The 13,008-nt window shown below is 37.0% G+C and overlaps 1 protein-coding gene across 1 annotated transcript in view; it reads right to left on the bottom strand.

Annotated features, from left to right (window-relative positions):
• LOC308633321 (uncharacterized protein) overlaps positions 1–13,008 on the bottom strand; it is a 106,261-nt gene that overhangs the window by 31,838 nt on the left and 61,415 nt on the right. Inside the window, exon 7 of the mRNA XM_081265921.1 lies at positions 12,515–12,650. Within this exon, the coding sequence (XP_081122047.1) occupies positions 12,515–12,650 (136 nt within the window). The remainder of the gene's footprint in view (positions 1–12,514; positions 12,651–13,008) is intronic.

Raw genomic sequence — 13,008 nt, 5'->3', positions numbered from 1 at the left:
AATGCAGAAAAAGCATTTGACAAAATACACCACCCTTTTATATTAAAAAAACTAGAAAACCTAGGGATAACAGGAACATATCTCAACATCATAAAGGCTATCTATGCTAAGCTCAGGCCAACATAATTCTAAATGGAGAAAAATTAAAGGCAGTCCCTCTAAAAATTGGAACAAGACAGGGCTGCCCTCTTTCACCACTTCTTTCAACATAGTTCTTGAAACACTGCCAGAGCAATTAGACAGATGAAAAAATTAAAGGGATACAATAGAGAAAAGAAGAAGTTTAACTAGCACTATTTGCCAACCATATGATTCTATACCTATAAGACCCAAAAAGCTCCACCAGAAAACTTCTAGAACTAATAAATGAATTCAGCAAAGTAGCAGGTTATAAAATCAACACCCATAAATCAAAGGCATTTCTGTATATCAGTGTCAAACCCGATGACAAGGAAGTGAGGAAAACTATCCCATTTACAATAATCTAAAAAAATACTTGGGAATCAACTTAAGAGATGAAAGATCTATTCAATGGAAACTACAGAAACCTAAAGAGAAATCAAAGAAGACCTTAGAAGATGGAAAGATCTACCTTATTCTTGGATAGGCAGAATTACTATTATTAAAATGACCATACTACCAAAAGCATTATACAGGTTCAATGCAATTCTGATCAAAATACCAATGGCATTTCTTAAGGAAATAGAAAAAACAATCATGAAATTCATCTGAAAAAAAAATAAGAGATCAAGAATAGCTAAAGCAATTCTGAGCAGGAACATCGTATACCAGAAGAAGGTGGCATCAGTATACCAGAACTTAAACTATACTACAGAGCAATAGTAACAAAAACAAAATGGTATTGGTACCAAAACAGACTGGTAGACCAATGTATAGAATAGAGGACACAGAGAACACAAAATTACAATTATCTTATATTAGACAAAGGTGCTAAAATGATGCACTGGAGAAAGGATAGCATCCTCAACAAATGGTGCTGAGAAAACTGGAATCCATATGCAAAATAATTGAAATTAAACCCCTATCTCTCACCACGCACAAAATTCAAAGTGGATCAAGGACCTAGGAATTAAACCAAAGACTCTGCATCTAATACAAGAAAAAGTAGGCCCTAATTTGCATCATGTGGGATTAGGCCCCAGCTTTCTTAATAAGACTCCTATAGAACAAGAATTAAAACCAAGAATCAACAAATGGGATGGAATCCAACTAAAAAGTTTCTTCTCAGTAAAAGAAACAACCTGTGATGTGAAAAGAGGGCCTACATCTTGGAAGCTATTTTTTACCACTCACACATAAGAGCACTAATCTCTAGAGTATATAAAGAACTCAAAAAGCCAAGCACCAAAAAAAACAAAACAAAAAACAAATAACCCAACAGAAAAAAAAAAACATCTAAGAACCTGAACAGACACTTCTCAGAAGGGGAAATTCAATCAATCAACAAATATATGGAAAAATGTTTAACATCTCCAACAAGTAGAGAAATGCAAACCAAAAATACTCTTAAGATATCATCTCACTCCAGTAAGAATGGCAACTATCATGAAGACAAGCAACAGTAAGTGTTGGCGAGGATGTGGAGGAAATGGCACATATATTGCTGGTGGGACTGCAAATTAGTGCAGCCAATATGGAAAGCAGTATGGAGATTCCTTGGAAAACCGGGAATGGAACCACCATTGACCCAGCTATCCCACTCCTCAGTTTATACCCCAAAGTCTTAAAAACAGCATACTACAGGGCACAGCCACATCAATTTTTACAGCAGCACAATTCACAATAGCTAAACTGTGGAGCCAACCTACATGCCATTCAGTGGATGAATGGATTTAAAAATGTGGCATACACACACACACACACACACACACACACACACACCAGAATTTTACTCAGCAATAAAAGAGAATGAAATCATGGCATTTTCAGGTAAATGGACGGCATTGGAGAAGATAATGCTAAGCCAACCCCCCAAAACCAAATGCTGAATATTTTCTGACATGAGGAGGCTGATGCAAAGTGGGGTAGGGAGGGGAAACATGGGAGGAATAGACGAATTCTAGATAGGGAACAGGGGTGGGAGGGAAAAAGATCGCACAGAGGGTTATCAAGGATGCTAGAATATAATGGACATCATCATCATCATCCAAAGTACATGTATGAAGACATGAATTGGTGACAACATACTTTTTATACAACCATAGATATGAAAAATTGTGCTGTATATATGTAATAAGAAATGTAATGCATTCTGCTGTGATTTATTTAAAAAAAATAAAATAAATACACTTCAGCTTCCATGAGGATCAAGGAAGAATCTTTTCAACCACTCACCCAGACATTAAATTGCATTTTTGTTCTAGAGGTGAGCTGCAGGAAGAGCAGGGATATATGTGAATTTCAATAATGATACCTACTGGGATATACTTGGGTGAAATACATGACAGAACATCGATGGTAGGAAAGGTGCAGAAAATCTGGGAGGAAGAAAGCAATCAAAATTCCCTCAAACTCAGCAGGTAGTAGCTGTGATGACAAATGTCAATCCCAGCCCAATTCTTCCTAGGTTAACACAGACCCTCACTACATGCATGGGGAATACTGCTCATCAGCAGTTTTAGAAATGAAAGAACTATTAAAGCTCGTCTTGGAGAAAATGCCCATTTATTAAGGAACAACTCTGCATATTTATAGAGCTGGGGGTGGATTGAGAGTTATGACAGTTTAATGGTTGAACGTTTTGACAGTTGGCATGGGGTGCTTTCTGATTGGTGGGTAAGGATCATGTGAGCCAGCAAGGCAAGTCTGATTGGTGGGTAAGGATCATGTAAGCCAGCAAGGCTAGTCTAATTGGTGGGTAAGGATCATGTGAGCCTAGCAGGGCTCACCATTGGATGGCTCTTCTTGGGGAATGGGAAAGTTAGTCTTTGGAGACAGGGAGACTACCAATAAGAAATATTTACCCAAATTATATATCCTACACAATGTATTTTGCTTACAATGTACATTTTTATTTAAAAGGTCACACCTTTTTACTTTAATATTGAGTTATTTATTTTTTTGCATTTTTATGATTTTTAGAGAAAGCTGGGTAATTTTTAAAAAATCACTTTTGGATTTTGGCTGAATTATATTGAATCTGCAGACACACTATGAAATATTGTGGTTTTAACAAAATCAAACTTTTGATCATTGAATATTAGCTGTTTTCCAATTTTATTTCTATAATTTTTTTTGTATTTTACTTTCACCTTTACGTTGCAGTGAACAGTTCTTAATACTTTCATTTTAAATTATATTTTTCCTATATTTGTGAATGGATTGATGCCTCGATTTTAACACTGCCCATTGCTAGTGTATATAATTTGACAATTTAACCCATGACATTATTGAACCAATTTAAGTCTTATGTTTCATTAGTGCACAGAAATTGCTTAGAAACATAGAATAAAATCATCTGCATATGCTGACTTTTGATGTATAAAATCCTATTCCATGTTCTCAGAACAATATTTAGAAGTCAGAAAACCATACTTTTTTTTCTGTTTTCTAAAACTAAATTTTGAAACACTTAGGTTCTCACTGTTAAATATGAAAACAGTTCATATCTGTCCTTTAGTGGATGGTAAAAGAATTTTTCTCTGGTCTTAATGGGCCATAGGTTTTACATTAATTCAGTAAGTGATCTGGCAAAAACTTTCCTCTATGAAAATGATTTTTTGGAAACTGACCATATTGTCCATCTTAGTCATGAAGTCCAATCTTTTTGTTGTTATTCTCAGTTTGCTAGGGGTTTGAATATCTGGGTCAACATCTATAGGAATATGGTCTGCAATTTCTATTCTTATGCTGTGTTATCTGGAAATTCTTGCCTAACAGAAAGAATTAGTCCATTTTCTTCTATTTTTAGATGTAATCATAAATTACTGTCACTGATTCCTTATTACATGTTTGGTAGAAATGAACTGTGAAGGCGTCTTTTTAAAATATGACTACTGTTTGGTTTTTTGGTGGGTTGATTTTTGGAGCTGGGTTTTTGCCAGGTTGGCCTCACATTCCTTAGCCCAAATCCTCCTCCTGTTGTAGCCTCACAGGTAGCTGGGACTAGTGGAATGGCTCCCATATCAGCTTTTCAACTTCTCAAAAATATTTGCAATTAAGTTAAAAGTTGATTTATAGGTTTTTCTTATATTTTTTCACATCTGGGTCTACTAATGTATTCTATTGATTCCTGAGGTAATTTTCAAAGTTCATGATTATCTAACAATTTATCTATATTTGGTTGTTTTCAGGCCTGGAGAGTTTCTTGGCAATTAAGATGGAATGATGAGCAAGCACAATGTGGGAAAATGAGAACCTGGCATTTTGTGAATTGACCAATGTCTCAGGATGCCCTGTGCGTGACAGAGAATGTGCATCTATAATACTGTGAGACAAATGAAGCATAAAAGCTAAATTATCATTTTATTTAGCCTAGTAAGTGATCTTGAGTCACTTTTATATGTCTTTACACACTGGTTTAATTTTTAGGACAGAATCTATGTATTTTACCATATTTAAATTAGGGTATTAAAGGTTTTTTTATTATTATTATTTGGTGAGGTGTGCAAGTTAACACCAAATGAAAACAACCCAACAGAAACAATCCTTGTATCTTCCTTTAATATTCTTTTTCTCTTTTCTCTCTTCTTCTTCTTTCACCCTCACATCCCACATTTGTAAAACCAAGAACTTCTCATGAATCAGGCATCTGAGCTCTGGGAGGTCTGAATAGTATACTACAGTTGTGTTGTATATTCTTTTACCTCCTATTTCTACATTTTTAATTTATTATTTATGCTTGTGTTTTGTTCTCTCTACTGTCTTCCCACCCACATGACTCCTCAAAATCACTTTCTCTCTTTGCTCCTGCTACTACCCAACTTCTTTGGATTTCTCTTTCACCCTTCCTAAGATCTAATAACTCTAACACCTCAGCATCTCATCCTACACCCCATTCCTGGTTCTCTCTTTGTCCACACTAGAAACTGCAGATCCTTTTGCAAACATACTGTTTATATTGTAGATAATGATTAAACTCACCTTTTTTGTATATTGTGACAAATCATTAAACACCTAAATAAGAGCTATTTGGTTTAAGGCTGCATATTTTTTGTACTGGGAACTGTGAATACCAATCTTCCACTTAAAGAAGAGGTTTTGGAACCCATTAGGGACACTATAATCCTATAGGTTAAAAACTGTAACCCCTTCTAACTCTGTTTTCAAGGTAAGATGCATGAACAGCATGAAAAACCAAGGGAAGAATGTGCCTCAAACAAAGATACTACATTATTGTAATCCATGGTCAGAACGGCAGAAGAAATTACAGAGAAGAAGTGGAGGAGGTACATCACAACAGATCTACACCAAGGCACATTATACTGAAAATGCCTAGCATACAGAATAATAGAGAATTTTTAAAGCCACAGAGAAAGGAATCAGATTACTTATGGGAAAACCAATTAGGATGTGTGCTGAATTCTCAACGGATATCCTGAAAGCTACAAAATCCTGCAACAAGATATACGAAGCTCTATAAGAAAATGGATGCCAACCAAGAATCATATCCAGCTAAATTAAACTTTAGATTTCAATGTAAATTTTATTCTTATGACAAAATAAAAAACTTCCATAATACACAAAAGTTAAAAGAATTTACAGCTAGAAAGCCTTCACTACAGAACATCCTTGCAAAATATTCCATGAGGAGGAAATGAAAAACAATGAAAGTCAGAAAATGGAGGTATAACTCTAAAGGAAAAACGTATCAAAGAGAAACCAAGTTAAGTAAAATACCAAAAATAAACAAAAATGACTGGGAATACAAATATTGTCTCAAAAATAACCCTGAATGATAATTTCTAAAACTCAGCAATCAAAAGACAGACTAGCAGATTGAATGAAAAAAAGAAGACCCAACAATATGCTGCCTTCCACACACTTATCTCACAGGAAAAGACATCCGCATACTGAAGGTGAAAGGTTGGGAAAAATCTTACCACTCACATGGACTGTGGAAGCAAGAAAGGGTTTCCACCCTCATGTCAAATAATGTGGACTTCAAGTGAAAGTTAATCAAAAGGGATAAAGAAGGACACTATATACTGCTTAAGGTAACCACACACCAACAAGGCATAACAAATAGAAATATACATGCCCCAAACAATGGAGCATCTATGTTCAAACTTACTCTTCTCGACTTCAAGAGTCAAATAGAGCATAACACAGTAATTCTGGGTGACTTCAACAAAACTCTTTCACCCCTAAATAGATCTTCCAAACAAAAGCCAAACTATAGAACTCAATAATACCATCAATAACTTATATTTAATTAACATACATAGAATATTTCATCCTTCAAGAAGCAAAGACACTTTCTTCTCAGCAGCAAATGGATTCTCTAAAATAGACCATATATTATGCCACAAAGCAACTCTTAGCAAATACAAAAAAGTAAAGACACTACCCTGCATTCTATCAGATCATAATAGTATGAAATTAGAAATCAATGATAAAAATAAAAGCTACTCCAACACCTGGAGACTAAATAATATGCTAGTGAATAAACAATGGGTTGCAGAAGACATCAAAGAGGAGATTAAAAATTCTTAGAGGTGAATGAGAATACAGATACAACATATCAAAATCTCTGGGACACTATGAAAGCATTACTAAGGAAAGTTCATTGCATGGAGTTCATTCTTTAAAAAAAGAAAAAATCAACAAATAAATCACCTAAAATTACATCTCAAAGACCTACATGGGAAAAAAAAACCAAAAACAAAAATAAATCACCACCCAAAGCAGTAGAGCACAGAAAATAATTAAAATCCAAGTTGAAATCAATGAAAATGAAACAAAAGAAGCAATTTAAAAATTGACAAAGTGACTGGGAATGAAACCTCCATTTGACCCAGCTATTCCTCTCCTCGGTCTAAACCCAAAGGAATTAAAATCAGTATACTACAGGGAAACAGCCACATCAATGTTTACAGCAGCACAATTCACAACATTTAACTCTGGAGCCAACCTAGATGCTACTTCAGTGGAAAAATGGATAAAAAATGTGGCATATATACACAATGGAATATTTCTCAGCAATAAAAGAATAAAATCATGATATTTGCAGGTAAATGGATGGCGTTGGAGAAAATAATGGTAAGTGAAGTTACCCAATCCCAAAAACAAACGCAGAATGTTTTCTCTGATATAATGAGGCTGACTATAGTGGGGTAGGGAGGGAGAGCATGGGAGGAATAGATAAATTCTATATAGGGCATAGGGGAGGGAGTGAAAGGGAGGGGAAGGGGGTTAGCAAGTATGGTGGAATATGATGGTCATCATTATCCAAAGTACATTTATGAAGACTTGAATTTGGTGTCAACATACATTATATACAAACACAGATACAAAAATTGTGATATATATATATTGCAAAAAAAAGAGAATAGCATTATATTAGATTAGGTAGAAGGAAGTGAAAGAAGGGGAAGGGAGGAGTTGTAGGGATAAGAAAGTAGTAGAGTGAAACTGACACTGTTACTTTATGTATGTATGTGGCTATATGACCAATGTGATTCTAAAATATATATATTCAGAAAAGTGAGAAATTATATCCCATCTATGTATGATATATCAAAGTACACAAGTGCATTCCACTGTCATGGATAAATAACTAAAAGAAATTTCTTTTAAAAAAGACCCCAATAGAGCCAATTGTGCAAGTCCACAAAGGATGGAGAATCACCCAATCAAGAAGCTTGGAGCATGCACCAGTGACCACTTCTCTTGCTTTTTTCCAAACCAAACCAAATCAAAATATATATGTTCATTACAGGTATTCCCCATGCTTTCTGACTCAGCCTTCTGGAAGCACACTCACAGACGAGTGCAGAGATCTTCCACACCAATTCCCTAAGGTATCTCAATCCACTCAAATTGACAGCTGACATTAACCACTTCAACAATTGAAGGAAATGCAATCCATCTTTAGGAATGTCTAAACTCCTAAGTTAACTGCAAAATTATCCACAACCTAAATTTCCATCAAAGCATAACACAGTAAGAAGAACCTATAGTTTATTATAGATAATAAAGAGAGATTTATCATTGTGTTTCCCCACAGACATATCACTATACATATATAACCTTTTCAGTTTTTTACAATTATATTGAGAGAAGATCTTTTAAGGTGCAGAGGATCTCGCCAACATGTGGAGCTGGCTTCAAGATAGTGATTCTCCCCCCTCAGCCTCCCAAATCCCTAGCATGACAAAAGAAATGCACCTCCACACCTCACTTATTGTTCAGCTTTCAAAAGAAGGATGATGTATGTGGCAGTGGTGGCAAAATGTGAAGGTCAGCCTCAGGAGTTCGGTAACATTCTGTCTTAAAACTGAAAAACAAAATGACTGGGGATATCTTTCACTGGTAAGGCAACCCTGGGTCCAAACCCCCAAAACAAAAGAATATTCTCCTATAACACAAATGAAACTGGAGGACTTTAGGATAAATGAGGTGATCCAGGAACAGAAATACATTGCATACTCTATGTGCAGAGACTGGAAGGAAAAAAAAATGGATGTGTAGGGAGATCCTGGTGGTTATCAGGGAGCATCATCAATAATATCACATCATATACTGGAAATTCCAAAATACAGGATTCTGTTCTTAGTGCAGAATTAGGTAATTATGATATATGATGGGTTTTATCATCACATAGCAATTGCACATATTAATGGGATTCAGTGTGATATTTTATATATGCATATACATGTATTCATAATATTCAAATACGCTCTTCCACCCTTGATCCCCCCACACACTCCTCTGCCATACTAATCACTATTCCACTTTCACATGATTTTATTTCAGTTAATGTATATGAGATGTGACACTTTTTTGTGTATATTTCTTCACTTAGCATGGCATCATCCAATTGCATCTATTTTGTTGACCATTAAAGGAGGTTTTTTTTTGTATTGATGGCTGAGTAATATGCCATGGTGAATATAAAACATACTTTCAAGTGGATATGTTAAATTGCTTACCTACATCACTGACTTTTCTATGAATGTATATTGTTAAACATAGTATTATTGAACCTGAATTTATATAACAAAAGACAAATACCTACAAAAGAATAAAGAAACTGGGAGTGGGGGCACATACCTGCAGTCCCAATGGCTTGGGAGGCTAAGGCAGGAAATTCACAAGTTCAAAGTCAGCCTCAGCAAATTAGCAGGGACCTATATAATTCAGTGAGACCCTGCTTTTAAATAAAACTTTTTTATAAAGGACTGGGGAAGTAGCTTTGTGGTTGAGTTACACTGGGATGAATCACTAGTACAAAAACAAAAGAAAGAAAGAATAAAGAAACTAGGAAACTGTCCTGACCTGATTTTATCAATTCAAAAGAAGTCAAGGCATAAAATTATGTCTCTACTTTAATACAAAGATATTATTCTAGTCTCTTTGAATTTTTAACAAAGTGCAACAATTTGAGAGCACACAGATTATATAACATGGAAAAACTGCATTTGTGCAAACAATGAAATAAAACATTAGCCAGGTATGCTGGTACATGACTGTAATTCCAGTGTCTCTGGTGGCGAGTTCAAAGCCAGCCTCAACAACTTAGCAAAGCACTAAGCAACTCAGTGAGACCCTGTCTCAAAATTACAAAAAGGTTGCTGAGAGTTTGAGTGCCCCTGGGCTCAATCCCCAGCACCAAAAACAAAAACAAAGCAGAAGAAATAAAACATAAGGCTGCTGAACATTTATATTTTCAGTGTTCCAAATATTTGGGCAAATACTCCCAAGTTCACTTCATTCATCAATTTATAATTGAAATCTCTAGTTATTTGTGAGAGAAAAAGAGACAGAGATATTCCTGAACTCTGCCATTCCTTTGCTAGTTTCTGCCAGAAGCTAGGCAGAGATATGCCATTTGTGATCTCCCCAGGCTCAGTCCTTTCTCTTCATGCAAGGATGCACCTTGAGGAGTGAATGTGGCTTGACTGCTAAAGTTGAGAAGGGGTAAAAGGGATGTAATGGCATGGGTGTGTGGGTGGGGTGTAATAATCATGACTTCTGACCAAGACCTATCCATGATCATTATTAAAAATATACCCACTAAAAGGTTTATTTTCTTATGTCTTCTGTGATCCTATAATTAAATGTGAGGGACACTGTTTTCCATACCCCAGTAGCTTAGCATTGATTTTATCAGTCTGCTGCCTCACAATTTGAAATACCTAGTCCCCCTTCCTCAGAGCCTTGACCTCATGTTTCTTGCTTATTTTTTTAATATCTGGTAAATCTTCAGATACTAAGTTGCAGGTGAATCCACATTTGCTGTTCCACTTCCAAGGATAAGGATAGACATTTTCTCTCATTGTGGCCTCTACCTTCTATTCACAAGATAATGGGGATATTATACACATTTGGAAACCTAGATATTATCCTGAGCCAACCTGTAATATGAAAGTCAAGAATGTAATCCCTGGGGCTGGGGCTCACTTGTAGAGCACCTGCCTAGCACATGTGAGGCACTGGGTTCCATCCTCAGCACCACATAAAAATAAATGTATAAAATAAAGGTACTGTGTCCATCTACAATTAAAGAAAACAAAAAAGTCTGCAATACCTAGCAGGGGTCGTGGTGGCACATGCATGTAACTCCAGCTTCTCTGGAAACTGAGCCTTGAGGGTCACAACTTTGAGTCTAGCCTCACTAACTTGGGAAGACCATAACTCAAAGAAACATAAGAATGGAATCATGATAGAGCTCACTGGAAAAACACACCTAGGTCCTATCCTCAGGCCACAGGGGGGAATTTTTCATTCCCGTCTTCTTTCTATGAAGTTAAGGTCCTCACAAACAAGGAAGTGGCTGAGGGATGATAGTATATTTTCTAAAAACAAGCCATGTGAAATGTCCAAGTGTTCACATCTTTTGAAAAATTCCCAAGCATTTTGCTTTTGATATTATGGTTATTAGAACTGTCTCTTTAATTTTATGTTTGCTATTTGTTTTCTTATGCACATAAACAACTGATTGATCTTGAATTTTGTTACTGTTCTGAGCTCATCTGTCACTTCTAACAGTAATTAGTGAACTCCCACCTTAAAAATATCTTGTTAAAACCATTTGTATCTCATACCTCATTTTGAAGGACTTGTGTTTCTTGCTGTCACAAAGACTACAAGTAATTTGCAATACCCCTTTGACAAAGGCAAAGATACTGGTGAGAATCTCAGCAAAACTCTATTCCCTACAAGTCAGAAACCAAGAGAGCAAGACCATAGTCTGCCACAAACACTTTAACAGGAGATGACAGACACCCCAGTCAGCAAACTTCCTGTTATCAATTGAGAAGAAGGCAGAATCAGAAAAAAATCCACCTATCTTTAAAACTAAAAACAGGTGTTATCAGGAAACCTATATGAGTATCAGACTTCCCTTGTTTAGATTAGGGTTTTTCACTGCAAATTTTAAAAAATGTCACATTTTGCTTCATAAGTTATGAGACATAGTCTTAAAAGGGGGGGGAAGCTATGTCCTCAGGGCAGAATATCATTCACATTTCAAATGAGTTGCAATTAAGGAAAGAAGCATAAAATATTAATACTTCAGGTTGGAGTTGTCTGCCCAAGGACTTGCTCTTCAAAAAAAAAAAAACCCACAATATTATAGTAATCTTCAACCAAATTTTGGAAAAGATTTGACAACAACTACCCAGCTTTAGCATCTGTCACATTAGCGTGAGCATTTGGTCACATGGTTAATTTCAAATGCAGAAAATGGGGAGAAATCTGAGATGTGGTGTAGAGGGAGGCTGCATGCTGTGTCACTCTGTGAACCACGATTGAAGCAGTGGAAATGTTGTTTCTCTGAGAGTTATTAGAGGATCACTGACCACTGTTCCCATGCAGGAATACCAGCCACAAAGCCCACACAGGTCCTCCAACCACCATGCCCAAGCAGGACCATCAGCACCAGCAACCACACAGGATTCCTAGCTGCCCACCAATGCAAGAATTCTAGTGGACACTGGCCCACAAGATTCCTAGCCACCACTCCCGTGTGGACCGCCATTACCAATGTCGGGCTCCCCCAGTTGCCTCCTTCTTGGAACACTGCAACCACTGCCATAGTCCCCTACATGTGGTAGCCTGCACCTGGAGTCACTGGACAGGGTCTAAATAACAGTCACCAGCCAAAACACTGCATGCCACAGAGCTGGATCTTCACATGTTACCCAATGCCACCACCTAGCCCAACACAACTGACACCCCCATCTCTGAAAGCACCCACGTCCAACCTGGGACACCTTTGTCACCCTCATTAGTTAGGGCAAATTACAGCTTGGGACACAGACTCGTTCCTACAAGCAATATCAAGGTACCTATAGTCCCCAAATACCTCCTCTCCCCAGGAGCCACTAACCTGGCACAGTGCCTGTGGCCACATGGCCCGTCCATAGCTTGCAAAGCCTGGTCCTGATCTGCTCCACAGCTTTCCAGGACAGGTGCGAAGCTCCCAGATCACAGCCCACAAGACCTCTGGGGAGAGAGGTTTCTAACTGGGAAGCAGAAAGGGAGGGGCACGTGAGACAGAGTTCAGAGACTAAATTAGAGACCAGGAATTCTGAGGTCTCCAGGTGGGCCCCAGACCAGAACCTTGAGGTGCAGGCTCCCATGGGGACTGGCAAGTGCTACACCCCACTTCCAAGAATACCACCCCAAAGACCAACCCTCCCACCCTAATAACTTTCACCATCCTAAGGGTGGAGACACCAGCAAACACCAGACAACCCTAACTCTGTCTCTCACATTGGCCTTTTTTTTTATAACTGAGACTGGATACTTTATTTTTTTATATATATATTTTTAGAATTTTAATATTTATTTTTTAGTTCTCAGTGGACACAACATATTTGT

This window comes from Spermophilus citellus, assembly GCF_964194105.1.
Source record: "Spermophilus citellus genome assembly, chromosome: 14".
NCBI lineage: Eukaryota > Metazoa > Chordata > Mammalia > Rodentia > Sciuridae > Spermophilus > Spermophilus citellus.
The sequence above is the reverse complement of the archived record's forward strand: the minus strand, read 5'-3'. Positions and strand labels throughout refer to the sequence as shown.